Below are 19,443 nucleotides of genomic sequence, written 5' to 3' on the forward strand. Positions count from 1 at the left end.
TGCTGTGTGTGCTCAGGACAGCAAACTCCAACCTCCCCAGCACCTGTCACTCCTGACCCGAGCAAGCAGCGTGGGAAACCAGGGCTAGGGTGGCGGGGTAGGAAGGGGGCTTGTTCAAGCCTACTGAGAAATAACTCCTTGTGGGCCTCGGGACCCCACACAGTCCACCGGTCTGTTCTGAACAAAACAGTCACCCCTGAACCCACACCCTTGACCATCAGTCGATCTGATTCACAACGAGCTAGAGGGAGGAGCGACAAGTAGAGACCTCCAGGCCATAGGGAGGACACAGGTCCAGCATTGGCGCCTCCCTCGGGAATGATTTCCCAAATCTAGCTGACCCGACCCTGGCCCCAGTGGACACTGTCCACACAGGGCTGGCACCTGAAGGCCGAGGGCTGAGCGGGGCCTACCTCGGAGCTGACAGAACGTGGTCATAAACTTGCTGGTGAGGGACTTGAGCTCGTTGTTGGCCAGCGTGATGAGGTGGATCTGGTCGGTGACATTCCGCAGGACCTTGTAGATGCCAATGGGGAAGGAAACCAGCTTGCACTCAGCCAGGTCTGCAGCCAGAGGACAGAGACAGAGCAGAGTTAGCCACAGCTGCTTAGGGACTCGCCCCACACCGCATAGCCCCCGGCCCTTCCTCTGCTCCCCACCTCCCTTCTCTCTCACCTGTCTCCCCTGTGCCAGGTTCGAAAGCCTGCCCGCCCTCTTCTGAGAGCCCTCATTACCATGGGTCACACCCATCCCTCTCTTGCACCCTGAACCCGTGGGTTTGGCGCAGCACCTTGTCTGGGAGCACAGCTGAGGAGCTCAAGTGCAGCAGGGGTGGCTGTGCCTGCTCAGGATGATGGGCACTCACGGCAGCGTCCTTGAGCCCCTGCCGAGTCCGCCCTCTGCACTCACCAAAGACTCCACAGTGAGGCCGCCGTCTCAACGCTACTCTGTAACAGTCGCCTTGGAAAACAGGTGGTTCACACAGACTTCATGGTGTGACCTTCTTCCCAGCCCTGTCACTCCAAAGGCAAGCCTGCGTCAGAGGCAGCCGAGAGGCCACCATGGGGCACAGTCTGGCCATTTCCAATGGGTAAGCCCAGTGTTACCCCATGATCCAGCAATTCCACTTGTAGGGGTACACCAGAGAGAACTGAAAACATACCACACGGGGGCCTTCACTGCCGCATTATTCACAACACTCCAACGTGCAAACCACCCACCCGTCCATCCACAGACCGAGTGGATAAGCAAAATGTGGTATTATCCATCAAAAAGAATATTGTTTGGGGCACCTGGGTGGCTCAGTAGGTTAAGTGTCTGCCTTCGGCTCAGGTCATGATCCCAGGGTTCTGGGATCGAATCCCACATCTGGCTCCTGCTCAGCGGGTAGCCGCCTTCTCCCTCTGTCTGCCGCTGCCCCTGCTTGTGCTCCCTCTCTCTCCCTCCCTCTCTCTCTGACAAATAAAGAAAAATCTTAAAAATATATATATATTGTTTGGCCATAAAAAGAAGCAAAATACCAATACATGCTACAGTGTGGATAAACCTTGAAAACAGGATGCTCAGTGGCAGAAGCCAGTCCCAAACGATCAGGTATTTTATGAGGCCATTGACGTGAAATGTCCAGAGCAGGCGAATGTCTAGACACAGAAGGCAGGGTAATGGTTGCCTAGGGCTGGGCAGCTCAGGGGTGGGGGCTCTAAAACTGGATGGTGATGATAGTTGCATGACTCTGGGAATATATTAAAACCACTGAATTGTCCACTTGAAGTGGGTGAATTGTATGATATGCGAGTTCTATCTGGAGAAAGCAATTGCGTACATAGGACAGCAGGGCCGCACTGAAGGCATGGCTCAGAAACTAGGCTCTCCAGTTACGCTAAGTCACTTAAAGTCCCTGAGCCTCAGTTTCCTCAACTGCAGAACAAGGGTACTACTACCATCTACCGAGCAGAGCTGTCAGGAAAACTAAATATGAAAAGTATTAAATATGCCTGGCAGGTGCACAGTGGGGATGGGGATGCTGTTTCTCTCCGCCTCTTCCACTTTATCTCCCCTTCCCACTCTACCCAAATCCTCTCTATGCTTCAAGGCCAGCTCCCATCCCATCTCTTTGGAAATCTTCCTGGATCATAGCCATTATTGGGGGCCACCGTCCTCCAACCCCTGAACCCCAGGAGCACTAACCAACTCAGACAGCACTGTCCCATCTCTCTGCAAACTTGTCTTTTTCCCCAAAGAGGCTGGACTCCCCTGGGCCCCTAAGCCTTTAGAGATCGCTCCAAAATAATTATGCAACATTCAATTAATATTCCTACATGCCAGTAATGATATATAGTTTTTACAGATCCCATTCTGAACAGCAACAGTAATGCAAAGTCTGTCGAAATAATCATAATTGAAGCCCTTCTCTCTCATCTGCCTCACAGAATTTCTACCCTTGCTTTCAGACCAGCTCAAATGTCACCTCCTCTAAAAGCCTTCTCTGACTGCTCTAGACAGTTAGTTGCTCCAATCTCGGAGTCTCATAGAGTACGAATGAGACCTTTTCATCCTGTACTGGGTTACCCTTGTTTTGTGTCTGTTTTCCCCCTGGACTGGGAAGACCTCCAGAGCACAGGACTGGCAGTGCTCCAGCACACTTGGAGGGCAAAGTAGGGGTACTGGAGATCTCACGGAGCTGGTCTGAGAAAAGAAAGGGGGCAGATAGGGTAAGGGCAGAAGTCCAGACAACTGAGAATCCACAAGGGTCTTCTACAGGGCATCCTATTAAGAAGTGTCTTGGGGCACCTGGGTGGCTCAGTCTGGCTCTTGATTTCGGCTCAGGTCATGGTCTCAGGTCTTGGGGTGGAGCCCCGAGTGGGGCTCTCAGCTCCGTGGGGAGTCTGCTTGAGTGACTCTAGCCCTGCCACTGTCCAGTGTCAGGCACTGGCTCTTACATCAGCCAGTAGGGCTGGCAGAAGAGGGTTCAAGGTCCTGCCAGGAAGGAACGAATCCCCAGAAGTGGGGCTTTCAGTAGAGGGAGATCAAGGGCTGGAAATGGACCGGCTCTGTAGGCTCAAAGTTTGGAGCAGGCTGGGGATTCTAGAAAGAGCAAACACTTCCAAACAATTATTCTCCTAGTACTTTGTGCCAGATGCACAATGGGCTAGGGCTAGAAAGGAATCTTTGTTGTGGTTGTAAATCATAACAGCTCCTTTGGGTAAAAGCGACAGATCTCATACAAGCTAGAAGCAACATCAAGGAAAACGTCAGAAGCTTTCCCTTGAAAGCAAAGAGCAAAATAAGGATGCCTTCCATCACCAGTATCTCTGAATATGATCTTGGAAGTTCTGGCCAAAGAAATAGAAAATATAAACACTGGAAACAGATAGAATGATTATTATGTGCATATGAAATGGCTGCATAGCCTCAAAAAACTAAAGTAGTAATCTGACAAACTACGCAAATTAAAAAGGTCTCAGCGAAGCGGCTAATCAAAATACATACTCAAAATTCAGTAATATTCCCATATGTCAGCAATAAAATGTAATTTTTAAAGATCCTACTTCAAATGACAATAATAATATAAAATATATAGAGATAACCAGAATGGAAAATGTATCTGACCAATATTAAGAAAAGGGAAAAAAGTTCACAAAGATGTCTTTGGAACTCGAGGGTATTATGCTAAGTGAAATAAATCAGTTAGAGAAAGACAAATACCATATGATTTCACTCATATGTGGAATTTAAGAAACAAAACAGATGAACATAGGGGGAGGGAGGGAAAAATAAAATAAGATGAAAACAGAGAGGGAGGCAAACTATAAGAGACTCTTAACTATAGGAAACAAACTGAGCGTTGCTGGAGGGGAGGTGGGTGCAGGGGATGGGCTAAATGGGTGATGGGCATTAGTGAGGGCATGTGATGGAATGAGCAGTGGGTGTTATATGCAACTGATGAATCACTACATTTTATCCCTGAAACTAATAATACACCACGTCAACTAAATTGAATTTAAATCAATTTTAAAAAATTAAGAAATGCTAAAAAAATAGATTTGTATGTGAAGATACAGAATATGCTCGTTAATGACAAAGCAAAAGATTGAAATGATAGTGATCTGTTTCAGAAATCAGTTTATAGATTGTTTAATGTAATTCCTCCTGAAAATCCAGAAAGTTCTTTGTTCTTTTTTTTTTAACTTCAAAACCCAAAACCATTTTTTGAAATGGTTTTAAATTTCAGCTAGGGAATTAAGCAAGCAAGGCTCCCTAGAAGAGGAGAAGGTAGGGGGATAACCAATGTTTTAAGATTACAATAATTAAAACAGAGGGCAATAAGAAAAACAGATTAGAGAAAGAAAATAGTCTGGAAAATGTAGTCTATAAATAACATGTCATAATTTAATAAACACAAAAGGAGGCCTCACAAATGAATTCGGGAGGGGAAGGGTTAATAATTGACATCAGAATAGCCAATTAACAATTCTGGGAAAACAAAAGAGACTCTCAATTAACCTAAGAATCAAAGTAAACTTAGGACGCCTGGGTAGCTCAGCTGGTTATGCATCAGACTCTTGATTTCAGCTCAGGTCATGATCTCAGGGTTGTGAGATCAAGCCCCACGTCATGGAGCCTGCTTAAGATTCTCTCTCTCCCTCTCCCTCTGACCTCACCTCTTCCCTCTCTAATTAAAAAAAAAAAAAAAAAAAAGAATCGAAGTAAATTCTAGACAGAATTACCCTTGAAATATTTTTGAAATCAAACAAAAAAATCAGAAGTAAACAGACTTTAATACAACCACTTAAGTGAAGAGGACTTTCAAAACCTAGGAGCAATAACAGAATCACAAAGAACAGATCAATAGACCTGGATGTTTAAAAAAATAAGCCAACAGATTGTGAAAAGGATCTACAAATAGGATAAAGAGTTATCTTCAGGGGCACCTGTCTGGCTCAGTCAGTGGAGCATGCTACTCTTGATCTCGGGGGTTGTGAGTTTGAGCCCACGTTGGGTGTAGAGATTACTTAAATAAATAAATAAATAAACTTAAAAATAAAGTTCTATTTGGGGCACGTGGGTGGCTCAGCTGGTCAAGCAACTGACTCCTGGTTTTGGCTCAGGTCGTGATCTCAGGCTCGTGAGATGGAGCCCCACGTCGGGCTCTGTGCTCAGCATGGAGTCTTCTTGAGATTCTCTCTTCCTCTCCCTCTACCCCTCCCGCTCATGCCCTCTCTCTTAAATTAATTAATTAACTCAAAAATCTGATTAAAAAGTTATCTTTATTATTTAAAATTCTCAATTCAGTCAAAAAAATTAAGACCACCAGAGAGAGATGAGAAAAGAACACAAGATGTTCACAAGCAGAAAACAAATAAACACACGGCTCCTGATGTATTGCCAAACTGCTTTCCAGAGTACTTATGCCAGTTAACATACATTCTGTCCAGTAAGTAAGAGGATCATTAAAAAAAAAAATCCTTCCTAATATGATCAGGGGAAATGGCATCTCTTGCTTTTAATCAGCAAGTCTTTCAGTAATGAGATGGATTATCATTCATGGGTAATTAACCATTTTTACTTCTCTTGTGGCAAATCCTGTTCACCTCTCTTGCCGTTTTTCTATTTGGAGTTCTGGTATTTCTCCCCACCCTCTCCAGTGTTGGTAGACCTTCTTGAATAGTATTATCGACCTAAGTCTGTCCATTGTTTTTCTTGTTTAATAATTCAAGTTATAGCATTTTTTGAGGCAGAATGAAAAAAATTATATGCACCCTGTAATACATGTAAAACTAAAAAAAGTACGTATGCCTGGGAAAGAGGAAAATAATCACAGTGTTAAATAGTTATTACAAAGGATTGGAGCAATTTATTACTACTTACAGTCCCGATGTTTATTTTATATAAAATAGGCAAAGTACCACTACATATTTAAATAAAAATATTTCTCAAGCATATATAGTGATACTTCACTTTTAAAATAGAAAATTTATCATAAAAACAGCTTTGATTGGAAAAAATAACCTGGCAAATTCAAGTATAAACCGAGGGCAGCCAGCTCCTCATCAATAAGAGAAATGAGAAAGACCCATAAAAGAAAGAAAGTCTCTGTATTGAAGTGGAGCAAAAGCTTCAGGACTCAGGCACCAAGAATCAATTGTGCAGCGCACCCCCACTCCCCACAAAGCGAGAGAAAGTGCTCACGATGTTGGCAGAAGAGATGTAAAGCCATAAGGCCATTCAAGTTATTTCCAAGCGTCCTCAGAACAGCTGTCTTCCCTGAGTACATCAGCCCAGAAACGCCCAGCCCACAACCTCCTTCCTGCCACCTGGGCCACCCACACACCATCCCAACCATATACTCTCCCCTTTTCCAGTCTCCAATTCAAGCAACGCAGGCCTCTGCAGCCTCATCTGGCCAACCGACCTAAGTCACAGAAGCATATAGCCCCCCCATCTGAGGGTGCTAAGGGCCTGGAATGTATTCACACGTGCTGCTCTTATTCATTCTCCATAATAGCCCTACTGTGTGCCAGGCACCGTTCCCCACTGTGCCTAGTGACTTCCCTAGGATTTTTTTTGTTCTTAGGGATGCCATCTGTTCCATCCACCCTTTGACCCCAGAACCGCCTCCCAGAGGCTGGCGTGCATGTGGGAGGGGTACAGCACCCCACCGATGGCAAAGGGCTCTGCTGGGATGTGATGCAAATGTGCCCCGTCCAGGCCACATCACCAGCCACCAACATGGCATGGAGACTCCAATTCCTGCTGAGAGGACAGGTCCATGATCTCAGGAACAGTTCTCCATGGTCCCTGGGACAAGAATATGGAGATCCCGGCACTCAGACATGCGGGAACAGGTCTCAACCCTGCCCAGTCTTCTCCCCACCTGTGCACAAGGAGTGATCTATCTCACGTTTGTTCCTTGGGGGACGGGGATAATAATAGCCATAAACAGTACCACTTACTCTTTCACATGTGCTAGGTTGTTAGAACTATCCTCTCTGTATGAATGAGGAAACTGCAATGGAGTGACTTGCCCAAAGCCATACAGCTAAAAGAAGGGGAGTAAGATTGAGATGGTTTAGCTGTTCAGGAAGCCACAGGGCCTAACCATTCTACTATCCTGCCCCCTTAAGAAGTACTTAGGTACCTGTCCCTGGGCCGAGCCAGAGAAAGGGGAGTCTATGCAGACCATCTCAAAGGGGAACCAGGGCCTTGGCCAAAAAGTCCTGTAGGCTTTTCTAGTTCAGGGCATGTGATTCTGGGGACAGAGGCCAGTCCCCTTTTGTTCTCAGGAAATTCTTCTCAGATCTAATTCAAAGGATGGGCACCATCTATACCCACTACACCTGTCTGCAGGAGAGAAAAGCCTCCTAAGCTGAGCCAAGTTCCATGCTGGGCCCTGGGGCTTACGGGAGCACACAGCACTCCTTACACAGGACACGGCTAGGCCAGGTCTCACTAACGGAGGGGGGTACCCTGCCCAGGGAAGAGAAGACCCAGACTGGAGACAGGTGAGTCAACCTCAAGAAGCCATGGGATGCCATCAAGAAGAGGGTCCCATTCTTTATGGAACAGCTGACGGTACAGGGGATAGTTCACCAGCCATAAAGGAAAAGGCTCCCCTGTGAGGAAGTGAGGGCCACATCAGGGGGTGTGACCAAGGAGTCACCACCCAGAGGATGCATGAACCACATCTCAAAGGTCTCACTCAACTCAACAAAACAAACATAGCTAACATTGCTGAGTATTCACTATGTGCCAGGCACGGTAACAGGCACTTTTTAGATATTAACTCATTAAATTCCCATAACCACCATGAGTTACCCTCACAGGTGGAAAGTGAGGCCCGTGTTGATAGGTAAATTGTCCAAGGGCATTTTGGCAAGATGATGAAGGACAAAGAATCTGAATGCAAAGATTCCAGTAGGGTGACCAACTTTTCCTGGTTTGCTCGGAATGTTCCCAATTTTGGCACTGAAAGTCCTGCGTCCTGGGGGACTGCTCCTCAGTCCTAGGCAATTCCAGAGAGCTGGTCACCCTCGGTTCACGCTAGATGCTGATGGATGAGAGATTACTAGAGTCAGAGGAGAGGGAAGGCAGCCCAGATGTGGGCCAAGGCACAAGCAAAGGCCCAGAGGACTTGCATTGCTCCAGGACACCCCCTTTGAGCCCTGCCACGTCCTACAAGTTCCTAGAGCCCTGCCCTTGCTCAGCGAGTCCTCAGTGAGGAAGCCTCTGGCATGGGAACATTTCATGCGAGCGGGTGGTGCATGCATGCCCACAGACCCCAAGGGGGACTCAGGGGTACTAACAACAGGGGACAACAGCAGCATCTGGACAGCAGCTGGATTCAAGCAGGACTCTTCAGTGCCCTCCCCCACCACTGATATCTGAGCTGCAGCAGAGAACAGAGAAGCTTGCGGGAAGGCACTGTAATAAACACAAAGCAAGATTATTCTCATAATTATAATTATTATTGCAAGAAGGCCAAACTGCATCTCCCTAAGCCTCTAATTATGAGAGTGCTTTGTGTTAATAAAGCAGCTTTTATTCACAATGCACAGGTCTTTCATTAAAAGTTATCTTGTTAATCCTAATGAATGCCTAATGAAAAGTGACTGGTGGGCAGAACCAGGGCAAAACAAGCAAAATCGGAGAAGTAAACAAAACAGACTGCAGGGAGTCAGGAGGGCTGGGTCAAACTCGTGTTTTTTCTCAGAAACACAGAACTGTGCCCCCAGCTCAGTCCCTGCCAAGAGCCGGGCCTGGTGACAGGGTCTAGTATGGGGGAGGCAGAGAGGGTGGCAGAGCCCCTGCTGACCCAGTTACAGCCCCAAAGGAGAAAGTGTTGGGGACTCAAGCTGGTGTGTCCATGGGCTCCGAGGCCTGGCCAAGAAGCAGGACTCCCAAGGCTGTGGGAGTGTGACCTGAGCCCGCCCACAATGTCTTGTTTCCACATCAACTTTTTTCCACAGAATCTCAGAGTTAGGAGACTGGAGGCCATTTAGCCCATGTTTTCCAAACTTCCCAGTAAGAATCATGTGGAGAGGTGAATCCTAGGCCCCCACCCCTGAAATTCTGCTCCAGTGCATGGGCAATGACCACCGGGGAATTTGTGTTTTTAATAAATATTCCCAGGTGATTCTTAGCAATAAGCAAACTTGGGAAACACTATGTAGCCTCCAATCTCAGACCTGAAATTCTTTTAATGTCTCCACCAGAGGGCATAAAGTTCTTGAATACCTCCGGTGATGGGGAGCTCACCCTCCTTTCTACAGAATGGTTTTAATTGTTAGAGAGTTCGTTCATGAACTACATGATAACTGCTACTCTGCTCTCTTGGATCACACATAGTATATCTGCCCTGGCATGGCAATCTTTTACATCAGTGAGGATGAGGGACATTATAAGCTTTTCTCCAGACAAAAATACCCCAGAAACCTTTAACCCCCCTGGTTTTAGATGCTCCCTCTGGAGAGTCAGAACCGGCCCAACTCAGAGCCTGCTCCAGCCAGAACTTACTCTCGCTCAGGCTTTCAGTCTGTGACACACAGCCACAGCTACTATTCGTGGATGCCAGCTGTGTGCAGGAAACTGCGCTTGGGGCTTCAGACTCACGAGTTTACCTCCTCCTCACAACCACCCTGTGAGGCCAGTCCTCTGCTTACCTCCACTTAGCAAAGGAGGAGACGGAGTCACAAAGATCACGTGACTTACCCAAGGTCACTCAGTTACTGAAATAATAATTCACATTTATAAAGTGCTCCCCGTGAGCCAGTCACTGATTGTCCCATGAACCCTTAATCTGCACCATGGCTCCAAGGATGGGTGCTAACATCGCCATCCCCGTTGTTAGAGGAGCTGCAAGCAGAGCCGGCCTTCAGCGCACGCCCCTAACACTATGCGCACCGCCTCCCTGGCACGGACAACATGCACACAGCACGGAAGTCTGCTCTGGGATGCAGCAGGGGCCGTTTCCAATGAGCAGGCCTGTCTTCCAAGGGGCGACGGACGCCCGCGGACCCTGGTACGTCAATAGCAGCTACCATGGAGCTGTACTAAGGGGACTTAGAATTGAAAGAGCTAGTGGAAGAATTATCTGGATGTGTTACCTCCCGACCGTGGGATCTCAGGCAGGCTGCTGTGGTTCCGATTTGCATCTGATTTGCATCTTGGTCAAATGCCAGGGTAGGAACTTATGGTCCCTGAGGCCCCTCCTGGCTGCCACCGTGGACTCTAGCTGGTGGTTCTCAGACGTGGCCACACTGGAATCACAGACTCCTGATGTCCGAGTCTCGCTCCCAGAGACTCTGACTTAATTAGCGGGAGCTGGGGCTTGGTAGTCAGGGGGTTTCGAAGGTTTCCTGATGCTTCTGCTCTGCAGCCACGGTGGGGACGTCTGCTTCTCGAACCACAATATGCACACAGACGACTGGGGATCCTGCTAAGGCGAGGCTTCTGATGCCGCAGGTCTGGGGTGGGGCCTGAGATTCTGCATTTCTACCAGGCAGGTCCCAGGACCATGCTCAGGAGCAAGGGCCAGGCCAACACAGTGGTTCTCAGAGTGGCAACCCCGGACCTACCGTATCAGCATCAGCCCAGGACTTGTTAGAAATGCACATTCTCAGGCCCCAGCCCGGACCTGTAGAATCAGAAGCTCGGAGAGCGGGTCCTAGCCATCTGTGTTTTAATAAGCACCTCTGATGGGCACCCGTGTTCAGGAGTCACTGGTACAGAGGGACTGGGCCTCCCACCAGCTGTGGCTACTCGGCCCTAAAGACAATAATGGTGACAGTAATGACGCTGACTCGTATTTACTGAGGGCTGGCTGGTCCAGGCCTGTGCAGGGGACTTAGTTCTGCCCTGCGCAATTCCTGTTTCCCCTTAGGCCAGGCTATTTCAAAATAGAGCCACTGTCTTCCAATCTTCTCTCTGGCTGGTTTGTGGTTCTGGCTCTGAAAGAGGCACAGGTGACCCTCAGTGTTTACGCCATGGTGGGCAAGGCTCAGGAGGCCCCCATTCTCATCCTGGCCCCTCTGCTATCAGCCATGGGGTCTCAGGGAAACACATTCCCCAAGGGCCGTGTCTCCTCTTCTGTAAAATGCGGGTTGGAACCATGGGATCTGGGGCGTACTAACCAGGCTGGACATTCTGTGACTCCATGATTTTACTAAACAAAGGCTCTTTGGTCAATGCTCCCGTCAAAGAGGGGAGGCTGCAAGCTGCAGTCAAATGTTTGTGAGCTGTGTGCCTCAGAACATGCTAGAATATGTACTGTTGCGGGGAGATCAGAGGCTTGCTGAAGTTGGCGACCCATGCCCATGAATATAGAGCTGGGATTAGAACCCAGGTTAACACAACTCTGAAGCCCATAGTCTTTCCATGACATTGGTCTACACTATGCTTTGCTCACTCTTCTTACCATGGTCAGTAAACAGTCCTAGAAATAAAAAGTAATATAATAGCTTACCCTTATCTGGTACTTCCTTTGTACCATATGTACCTATGTACATGTGCCTGAGACTTTTCTAAGCACCTGACACGCTTTGTCTAATTTAACAACCCCTGAGATAGGTATTATTATGTTCGTCCCCATTTTATCATCGTGGAAACTGAGGCACAGTGCATAAAAAGAGCTGTAACTCAGACCCAGCTCCCCTCCCCCAAAAGAGCTCAGTTTAACAGAATAACACCTGGGACTGTGTGCAGCATGGAGCTCCCATTCAGGAGGCTGATGGAGAGATATTTTTCTGGAGTGTGAAAATGAAAACTTAGACTGGCACCTGCACCCCTTCCAGAAGATCCAAACTCCCGGGACCTCCAGGTGTGCTCAGGAGCTACGGGTGTGGCCAGGCACCCTGGAAGGAGACACAAGCCCGTAGACAGCTGGGCCTCTGGGACTTGGCTGCCAATCTCTGAAATGCCACCTGGTTTCCAAAGCTGGGAGGTGCGGGACACCAAGAGCAAGCAAAATGCACTAGGCATCGAGGACTGGCCCCGACGCCCCACCTTGCACAATTCACCAGGATTTTAACAGAGTTACTTCTGCACAGTGTTTACTGAGCTAACTAGCTCTAGAAGGTTTAAGGCAAAAATGGAAAAGCCTGGCACTACTCTCTCTTCACAAGTGCCCCTCCTCACAGATAACTACTTCCAGGTCTTTTCAGGGATTTTGCTGGCGTTTAACTTCCACTCTCAAGAGCAGCCTTTCCTAGTCCTTCCCTGTGTCATGCCACCTGGAGAGAAACAGTCACAGGAGGAGGAGCTCACTGTGGACCGCAGAAGTCCAGAAAGTTCCTCCACAGTAGCATTTATACTGGGCCCTGGCCGGTAAGTAGAGAAGGGTAGAAAGGCACTTCAGGAGAAGGGGGAGATGGGCATGGCGTCTTCTGGGAATGTGGGGAGACCATTTAATTTGAATGTGGCTGTGGGTTTGGGAGAATTGTTTCTTTCACTTCCTGCTTTATAGATCTCTGTATTGTGTGATATTTTTGTAACAAGCACTCATTACTTCTTACTAATGTCCTCAATTTAAAGAGAGTGACATCCTTAGCATCCAGCTACCCATGGGAACATTTTCCCTCAAGTGCTAAGAATGCTGGGTCAGTGGAGATCGTCTTGATGGGGACGAGGGGGCTGGGGCTAAAATCCCGTCAGAGCCGAGCTCAGAGGGGCTACGGCAGAGCCCGGCTGACAGCCTGTGACAGATGCCGCACAGACGGGAATCCGGATCTCAGAGGTGCTTCCTCACTGACTACTGCAGGGGTCCCAGCCTCTCTGGGAAACGACATGACCGCAGGGTGTCTGCTTCAGAGAACAAAACTGAACTTCTCTGGCCCCCCCGGCCGGTGGCCATCACACCCAACGGGCAGAACACACGAGAGCCACACGAGAGCCAGAGACCTAAAAAGAAAGAGGTGGTGGCGGCGGCGGGGCCTGAGAGCTCACTCTTCCTCAGGATCCAGACCAAGGCTTTCCTTGTGCCAGGGCTTTTCTGTGATGAGGTCTGAGGCAAGTTACTTAACCCCAGCCTCAGTTTCCCCTTCAATAAAATGGGAACAAGAATTCATGCCAACACCTGTAGGTACACATCCATAGCAGCACTATTCACAAAAGCCAGAAAATAGAAATCGCTCAAATGTCTGTCAGTGGAGGAACAAACAAAATGCGCTATCTCCATACAATGGAACGCCACGGGGCCACGGCAAGGCATGAAGTGCTGATACAACATGGAGGAACCTCAGGAAGTGTGCCGAGTGAGAGAAGCCAGTCACAAAAGGCCACATACTATATAATTCCCCTGACTGAACATGTCTACAATATGCAAATCCACAGAGACAGAAAGGAGACTGCCAGGGGCTGGGGGAGATGGGAAAAATAGGGAACGACCGCTTAACGGGAGAGGGTTTCTTTTGGGGGTGATGAAAATGTTCTTAAATGGATTGTGGTAAGGGCTACACAGCCCCGCGGATATGGTAAAAACCACGGGATGTTGCGCTTTAACATGGAGAATTTTACGGATAGGAATTATTCCTCAATTAAAAAAAAAAAAAACGAGACCAAGATGATCCAACGAATAGGGTTGTTCTGAGCTTGAAATAAAATGTCCTTGAGGAGCTCGGCGCGGAGGGTGGCAGACGGGGTCCCTCGGGGGCTAGGAGATGCAGCTGTGGGAATGCAAAGACATTGTTTCCAGGTGAGAATTCATTTACAAGGCCGAGCTCCAGCTCCCGGGCTGGCTGAGGGAGGGAGAGGACCCCCGGCAGTCACCCCCTTCACAGCCTCACGGCACGGAGACCACCGTGGGATCTGGGACTTGCCGAAGCAGTGCCAGCGTCTTCCCGGCAAGCCAGCAAACCCACAAACACCTATTTGATTAGAATCAAAAGTAAATAAATCCCACGCAGAATACCACCAAATGACACACAATCAACATTTGAGATATTCAATTATTTTAACTTAACAGATGACTCATCGCTAACACATTGGGACAAAGGGGAACAGAGCGGACACAGCAGCGTAATGACGAAGGCAGTGAGGCCGCCAACACCTCTGGAGCAACCAGCGCCGGCCCAGGCAGAGGCCACACGACGGGACGGGCCCTGAAGTCTTCTACGAAGACAACAGCTGCCAACGCTGACGGAGCATCTTCTCTAGATAACCCTGAGAACCACGCCCGAGGGAGGGCATTATTACGAGTCTCCTCTGGCAGATAAGGAAACAAAGGCTCAGAGAGGTTAAGAATTTGTCCGAGGTCACACAGTAAGTGAAGATGGGGTGGAGCTTGACTTCCGCTGAGGATGCTGCCCTGCAGAGTAGGGTCTGGAGACCTGGGATTCTGATATGCTGCTGTTCTTAACTCAAGTGACCTTGGGCAGGTCACTCTTGAACCTAAGCACCTCGAGTGGGACACATACACTGGTGACTACAGACCAGATTTCTCAAAACAGAATGTACCGTGGCGCCTGGGTGGCTCAGTCGTTAGGCGTCTGCCTTCGGCTCAGGTCATGATCCCAGGGTCCTGGGATTGAGCTCCGCATCGGGCTCCCTGCTCTGCGGGAAGCCTGCTTCTCCCCCTCCCACTCCCCCTGCTTGTGTTCCCTCTCTTGCTGTGTCTCTCTCTGTCAAATAAATAAAATCTTAAAAAACAAAAACAAAAAACCAAAATGTACCCATGAGTCACCTGGAGACCTTGTCAGAATGCAGGTTCTGATTCAGCAGCTCCAGGATGGGACCTAGGAATCTGCATTTCTAATGAACTTCCTGGTGATGCTGATGCTGACACCACTTTGAGAAGCAGGAATTGGATGGTAATCACTATGCAAATGGCAGTGAGCCACAGGGCGAAAAATGCCTCTTTCAAACTCTCGGTCCGGAGCTGGCCATCACCTCTCATCTTTGCTTTACCCCCTTCCCAATGGGGGAGCAGATTTAAGCCCAACCTATGTACCTAAGATTTCCTAACCATGTTTTGTTTTCATATTTATTTTTATGGTTACCAGCTACTGATTTTCCATTTATAGTCATGATATAAAGTCCTTTTAAATTTTATTTAAGTTAATTTCATTTAAAGAAAAATGCTAATTAACAATAATCACAGCTAATACTTTTACAGCACTGAGAATATGCTGGCCGCCCTTCTAAACATAACACAATTTTCATCCTTACAACTCTAGAAAGCAAGGACCTTTTAGAGATGAGCAAATTGAAACCTAACTCCGATCAGACTTAACTTGATCAGAGAGGTAAAGTCACTTGCCCAAGGTCACCCAGCCAAGAGGTGGCAGAGCCAGGCTTCGAATCTGGGCAGCCCGACTTCAGGGTCGACCACGTTATTCCACCTATGACCGAGCAGAGCTGGCCCTCTGACATGGCGAAAACTGTGAATGTCACCTGCGCACAGTCAAAGGGAGGCAAACACTTGTTTCTTGCTGCAGGAATCGTGTCGAGATGCCCCTCAGGCTCCCCAACACTTGCAGTGCCCGGCATAATGCCTCATCCACAGTAGGGGACAATGCATGTCCCGGAATAAATTTCCCTGGCCTGACGTGCTGGGCACCGGAGAAGCCTGGGGTCGGCCCTGGGGGTACCCCTGCCTGGGCTGAGGCGCGGGCCACAGGGCAGGAGCCCACATGTGGGTACACGTGGACATCTCTGGGGGTGATGAGATTGCAGACAACTCCACTCGCCTGGAACCCACTTCTGAGCAGGGCAGACGGTGAGGGGGCTGTGGCTGACGGTGGGGAACCGCGCTTACCAACAAAGGCAGGCCCGGGCGCAAGAGAGCGGTGTGCACATTTAACGACTAAATGTTCGCCTTTTCTCCTCAAGCCGTCAGGGTCGGAAACAACGAACAGGCCTGGGAGGAATGGGTTTTCTGAGCAGTAATTGGGCTTCCTGAGGTCACAGCTGGATGAAGGGACCAGGAAACAGTAGCAAACGTCTCCAAAAAGCACTGTGCTCAGCATCTGACTCCATCAAACACCAGTGCGGGGCCACCAGCCTGCATGCCCTGTCTTGCCCACCCGCCAATCCTTGAGCTCACTTGCCACCTGGACTTGGTCCGCACCGTTCCCCCAGTCTGGAACACCCTTCCCTCTTCCCTCTGCCCCCACAAATCCTCTGGCCAGCCAGCCCCACTTCCCCCAGGAAGGGTGCCCTAACCACCTCGCCTCCAACTCCAGGACGGCTGCCTTGCTGTTCGTCCTGGATCATCTTCTCCCAACTGGTAAATATCTGCAGACTTGCACCTGAGACCCATGAGCGGTGAACTTGACAGGAGAAATGTGCATCCTCCTGCTGATGACCCCTCAGGCCTGGCACTGAGCAGGGCAAACACTTCTGGACTTAACTCTACCCTTCACCACTGAGAAGCTTTGTCTTGCTATTCTCCCTTTGTAAAATGGGGGCATAGAGGCCCTTTTGGGGAACAAGGAAAACAGTGAGCTAATATCTGTCTAAGGTTTGAGTTCACAGCAAGAACCAAGCCCTCCGCAGCCAATATGTGAAGATTTCAACTAAGATGGTCTTCTGTTTACCTGAAGACAGCTTTATAATCCTGGAATCCACCTTGACAATGACCGCGGCTGTTCCTTTATTAAAGAATCTCTTTCCCTGGCTCTGCCTCCTGCCCCCACCTTTCCCTCCCCATCACCTGAATACCCTTGCCCATTCGAGAACCTTCAGGACACCCCACGCCACATGGGTGGAACCCACCCTCTGCAGCCCTGCGTTCCCGCCGAGGGGTCTGGGTCCCACCTCCCCTTTCCAGAAGTCCCTCACACAAGTCATGGGAGTTCCTACCCCCAGACCAAGCCAGACTGTTCACTGTTCTCTGCAAACTCCCTTTACTTTCCCACCTCTGTATTTTTGCTGGTGCTATTCCCTTAGCCTCAAAAACCTTCTCTCTCATCACCACCATATTACAACGCCTTGTAAAGGCTGTCTTTCCATGAAGCCTTTGCTCATGTCTTCTAGTGATGTCATTACTCCCACCTTCAAGCCCCCTTTGTGTGTCTGTCGCCTCTGTCAGGGTGCCCACACTTCCTGGCTGGGCAGAGAGCTCCCTGAGGGCAGGGATCAGGTTCCACTGAGGTGGGGAGGCATGTCACAGGGGGCGTGGGAGGCCCACAGACTCAAGTGCAAAGTCCAGCACAAGATCTGCTGGCTGTGAAAATCCAGGCAAACCAGGGCCCTCCCAGAGCCTCAGTTTCCCCTTCTGTGAGTGATGTGAAAACACCACCTGTCCAGAGCTGTTGAGGAAATCAGATGCAGTCATTCGCTTGACAAAGGTCTCCTGAGCTAGCACTGTCGGGGCAGACGGTGGTAAGCAAGACAGAGTCCCTGACCTCAAGGAGCTTACATTCTAGTGCAGGGAGAAAAGTAGTAAATATAGACAAATACCTGAGGGAATGTCAAGCAGCAACACTGCTCTTAAGAAAAGAAAACGGTGTGATGGCAGACCAGGTGACTGAGGCAGAGGCAGGGGCCACCCTTACTAGGGTGGTCAGGGAGGGCTTCTCAGAGGAAGTGGTACTTAGCTGAGACAAGAGTAGGAAGGAGCAGGGCATGCAAAGATCGAGGCAGAGGACAGCCCAGGCAGAAACACAAGCATGCACGCAAGCACGCGCGCGCACGCGCGCACACACACGGTATTATGGGATGCCTGCCAGAGCTCAGTAATTAGCTCCCTCCTGCTTCCCTCACCTTCCCATCCTCTGCAGAGCGTTCCAGAGCCCGACACAGCACATGGTGAATAAAGGTCTGCTGAAATGAACTTGACAGAATGAGGAATCCTGGGGATAAATTGGTGCACGACTAAAATAGGTGCCTCAGCAAAACAGTCAACCAAGATGAGGCAGGTGCTAATGACAAGTCTATTGAATCCAACCTCCTCTTCAAAGATAATGACCTTCTGCCGCACTTGTCTCTCGGAAGGAACCACATTTCCTAGCCCGCAGAGGACGGCGGAGATCTCTCGTTTCAGTCAGTCACCACATTGACCTCGTGGGGTGTGTCGGAGACCCTCCATGGTATACTGCCGTTTCTGGAAATATTTGATTTTAATAAACCCCTCTGTCTCGCTAAATCATCTTCCCAAGGCTAACACTTTCCTACTTGAGGAACACCAGAGTTTGGTGCCACAACACCCTCTATTTGGTTGTCTCTCTGAGGCAGAACGTTTTCAGTCTTCTGCCAACATGTATCTTGTGAGGCTGCATAATTAATCGAGTGATTTCAGTATTTTTCTTCACCTTAAAAAAATGCTGCTTCAAGTGCCAGTGACAGCCAGGTGTCCAGGGGTCTACGCTGGAGGGAGAGGTAAAGGATGCTCTGCAGGCTGTCAGGGTCCCTACAGTTAGGGTGGGGGCTGAGACAGACAGCGCTGCTCCCAGGCAGCAACGCTTCCACAGAAATCTCCATTCCCAGCTGGCTGTGCTAGTATTTCCAGTCCCTTTGCCATGCACTTCTTCAGGGATGTGTCCCTTGGGGACCCCAACTCATCAGAATCCCTTTATCCACCCCAAACGGTCCAGACTTCCCTATTTCTGCTATGGCATGACCAGGCTTCTAACTGCATGCTTCCACAACCAATCAGCTGCCCACCCCCATCCCCCGCCTTCCCTGCCCATCTCCCCGCCCCAAACCCGGGCCCCATTCGAGACAAAGCCACACCAGCTTAGGCCTGGCCTACGGAAGGTGCCTCTTCCCTGGTTTCCCTCCTACTGCTCTCACATCCATCCTCTGCCCAGTGGTGATCCACCTTAACCTCACCTGGATCATGTCACTCCCTGCTCAGAAACTGCCCAGATTAAGTACAGCAGAGGCACTTAGGCCCCACGGAACTTTCTGACCTCAGAGGCTGAGTGTGACTCTAGTGTCTGAAGGCGCGTCTTTCCCTACAACACGGGTCTGTTGTCCACAGCCAGTGACTTCCCCTGATTCCCAGCCATCAACGTGCTCTATCCCATGCTGTTGGTTAAGCCAGGGGTAAGAACGTTGACTCTGCAGCCGGAGTGCCCGCCTTTGAATCCCCCCCGGCACCCCCCGATACCCCCACCTTGGAGAAGCAGCTTAGGCTTTCTGTGCTGAGTCTCCTCCCTCTGGGAGTTGAGAGTAATAGCAGTTCCCTCATAGGCTGAGTGATGAACAGATCACAGGGTCCCAGGGAGGACCGAATGAGACATATACAAAACAACCGGGACAGTTCAGCACATCGTGGGTATTAAATAAGTATGAGTTCATTAGTATTCATGGGTCATTCTGACTCTAGGTGATTTTCATTCTTAGGCTGTCTTTAGGACCGAAACCCTGTGTAAAGAGTGATGAGAGAAAAACTCTCTAAAGGCCTGATATACAAGGGAAGCCATTTTAGACTTCTTTCTTTTTTTTTAATATTTTATTTGAAACGGGGGTGGGGGAGCACAAGCAGGAGGAGCAGCAGAGTGAGAG

At 49.3% G+C, this 19,443-nt stretch overlaps 1 protein-coding gene across 18 annotated transcripts in view; it reads right to left on the minus strand.

Moving 5' to 3' along the window:
• LRRC20 (leucine rich repeat containing 20) overlaps window positions 1-19,443 on the minus strand; it is a 106,094-nt gene that overhangs the window by 44,432 nt on the left and 42,219 nt on the right. For 16 of the 18 annotated variants that reach the window (XM_027597059.2, XM_027597064.2, XM_027597051.2 and 13 more), the window contains one exon: window positions 414-563. In XM_027597059.2, the coding sequence (XP_027452860.1) occupies window positions 414-563 (150 nt within the window). Of the gene's footprint in view, window positions 1-413; window positions 564-675; window positions 886-19,443 lie in introns of those variants that run through there. The other 2 variants (XM_027597069.2, XM_027597066.2) reach the window with 2 other exon arrangements.

This window comes from Zalophus californianus, chromosome 15 (genome assembly GCF_009762305.2).
Source record: "Zalophus californianus isolate mZalCal1 chromosome 15, mZalCal1.pri.v2, whole genome shotgun sequence".
NCBI lineage: Eukaryota > Metazoa > Chordata > Mammalia > Carnivora > Otariidae > Zalophus > Zalophus californianus.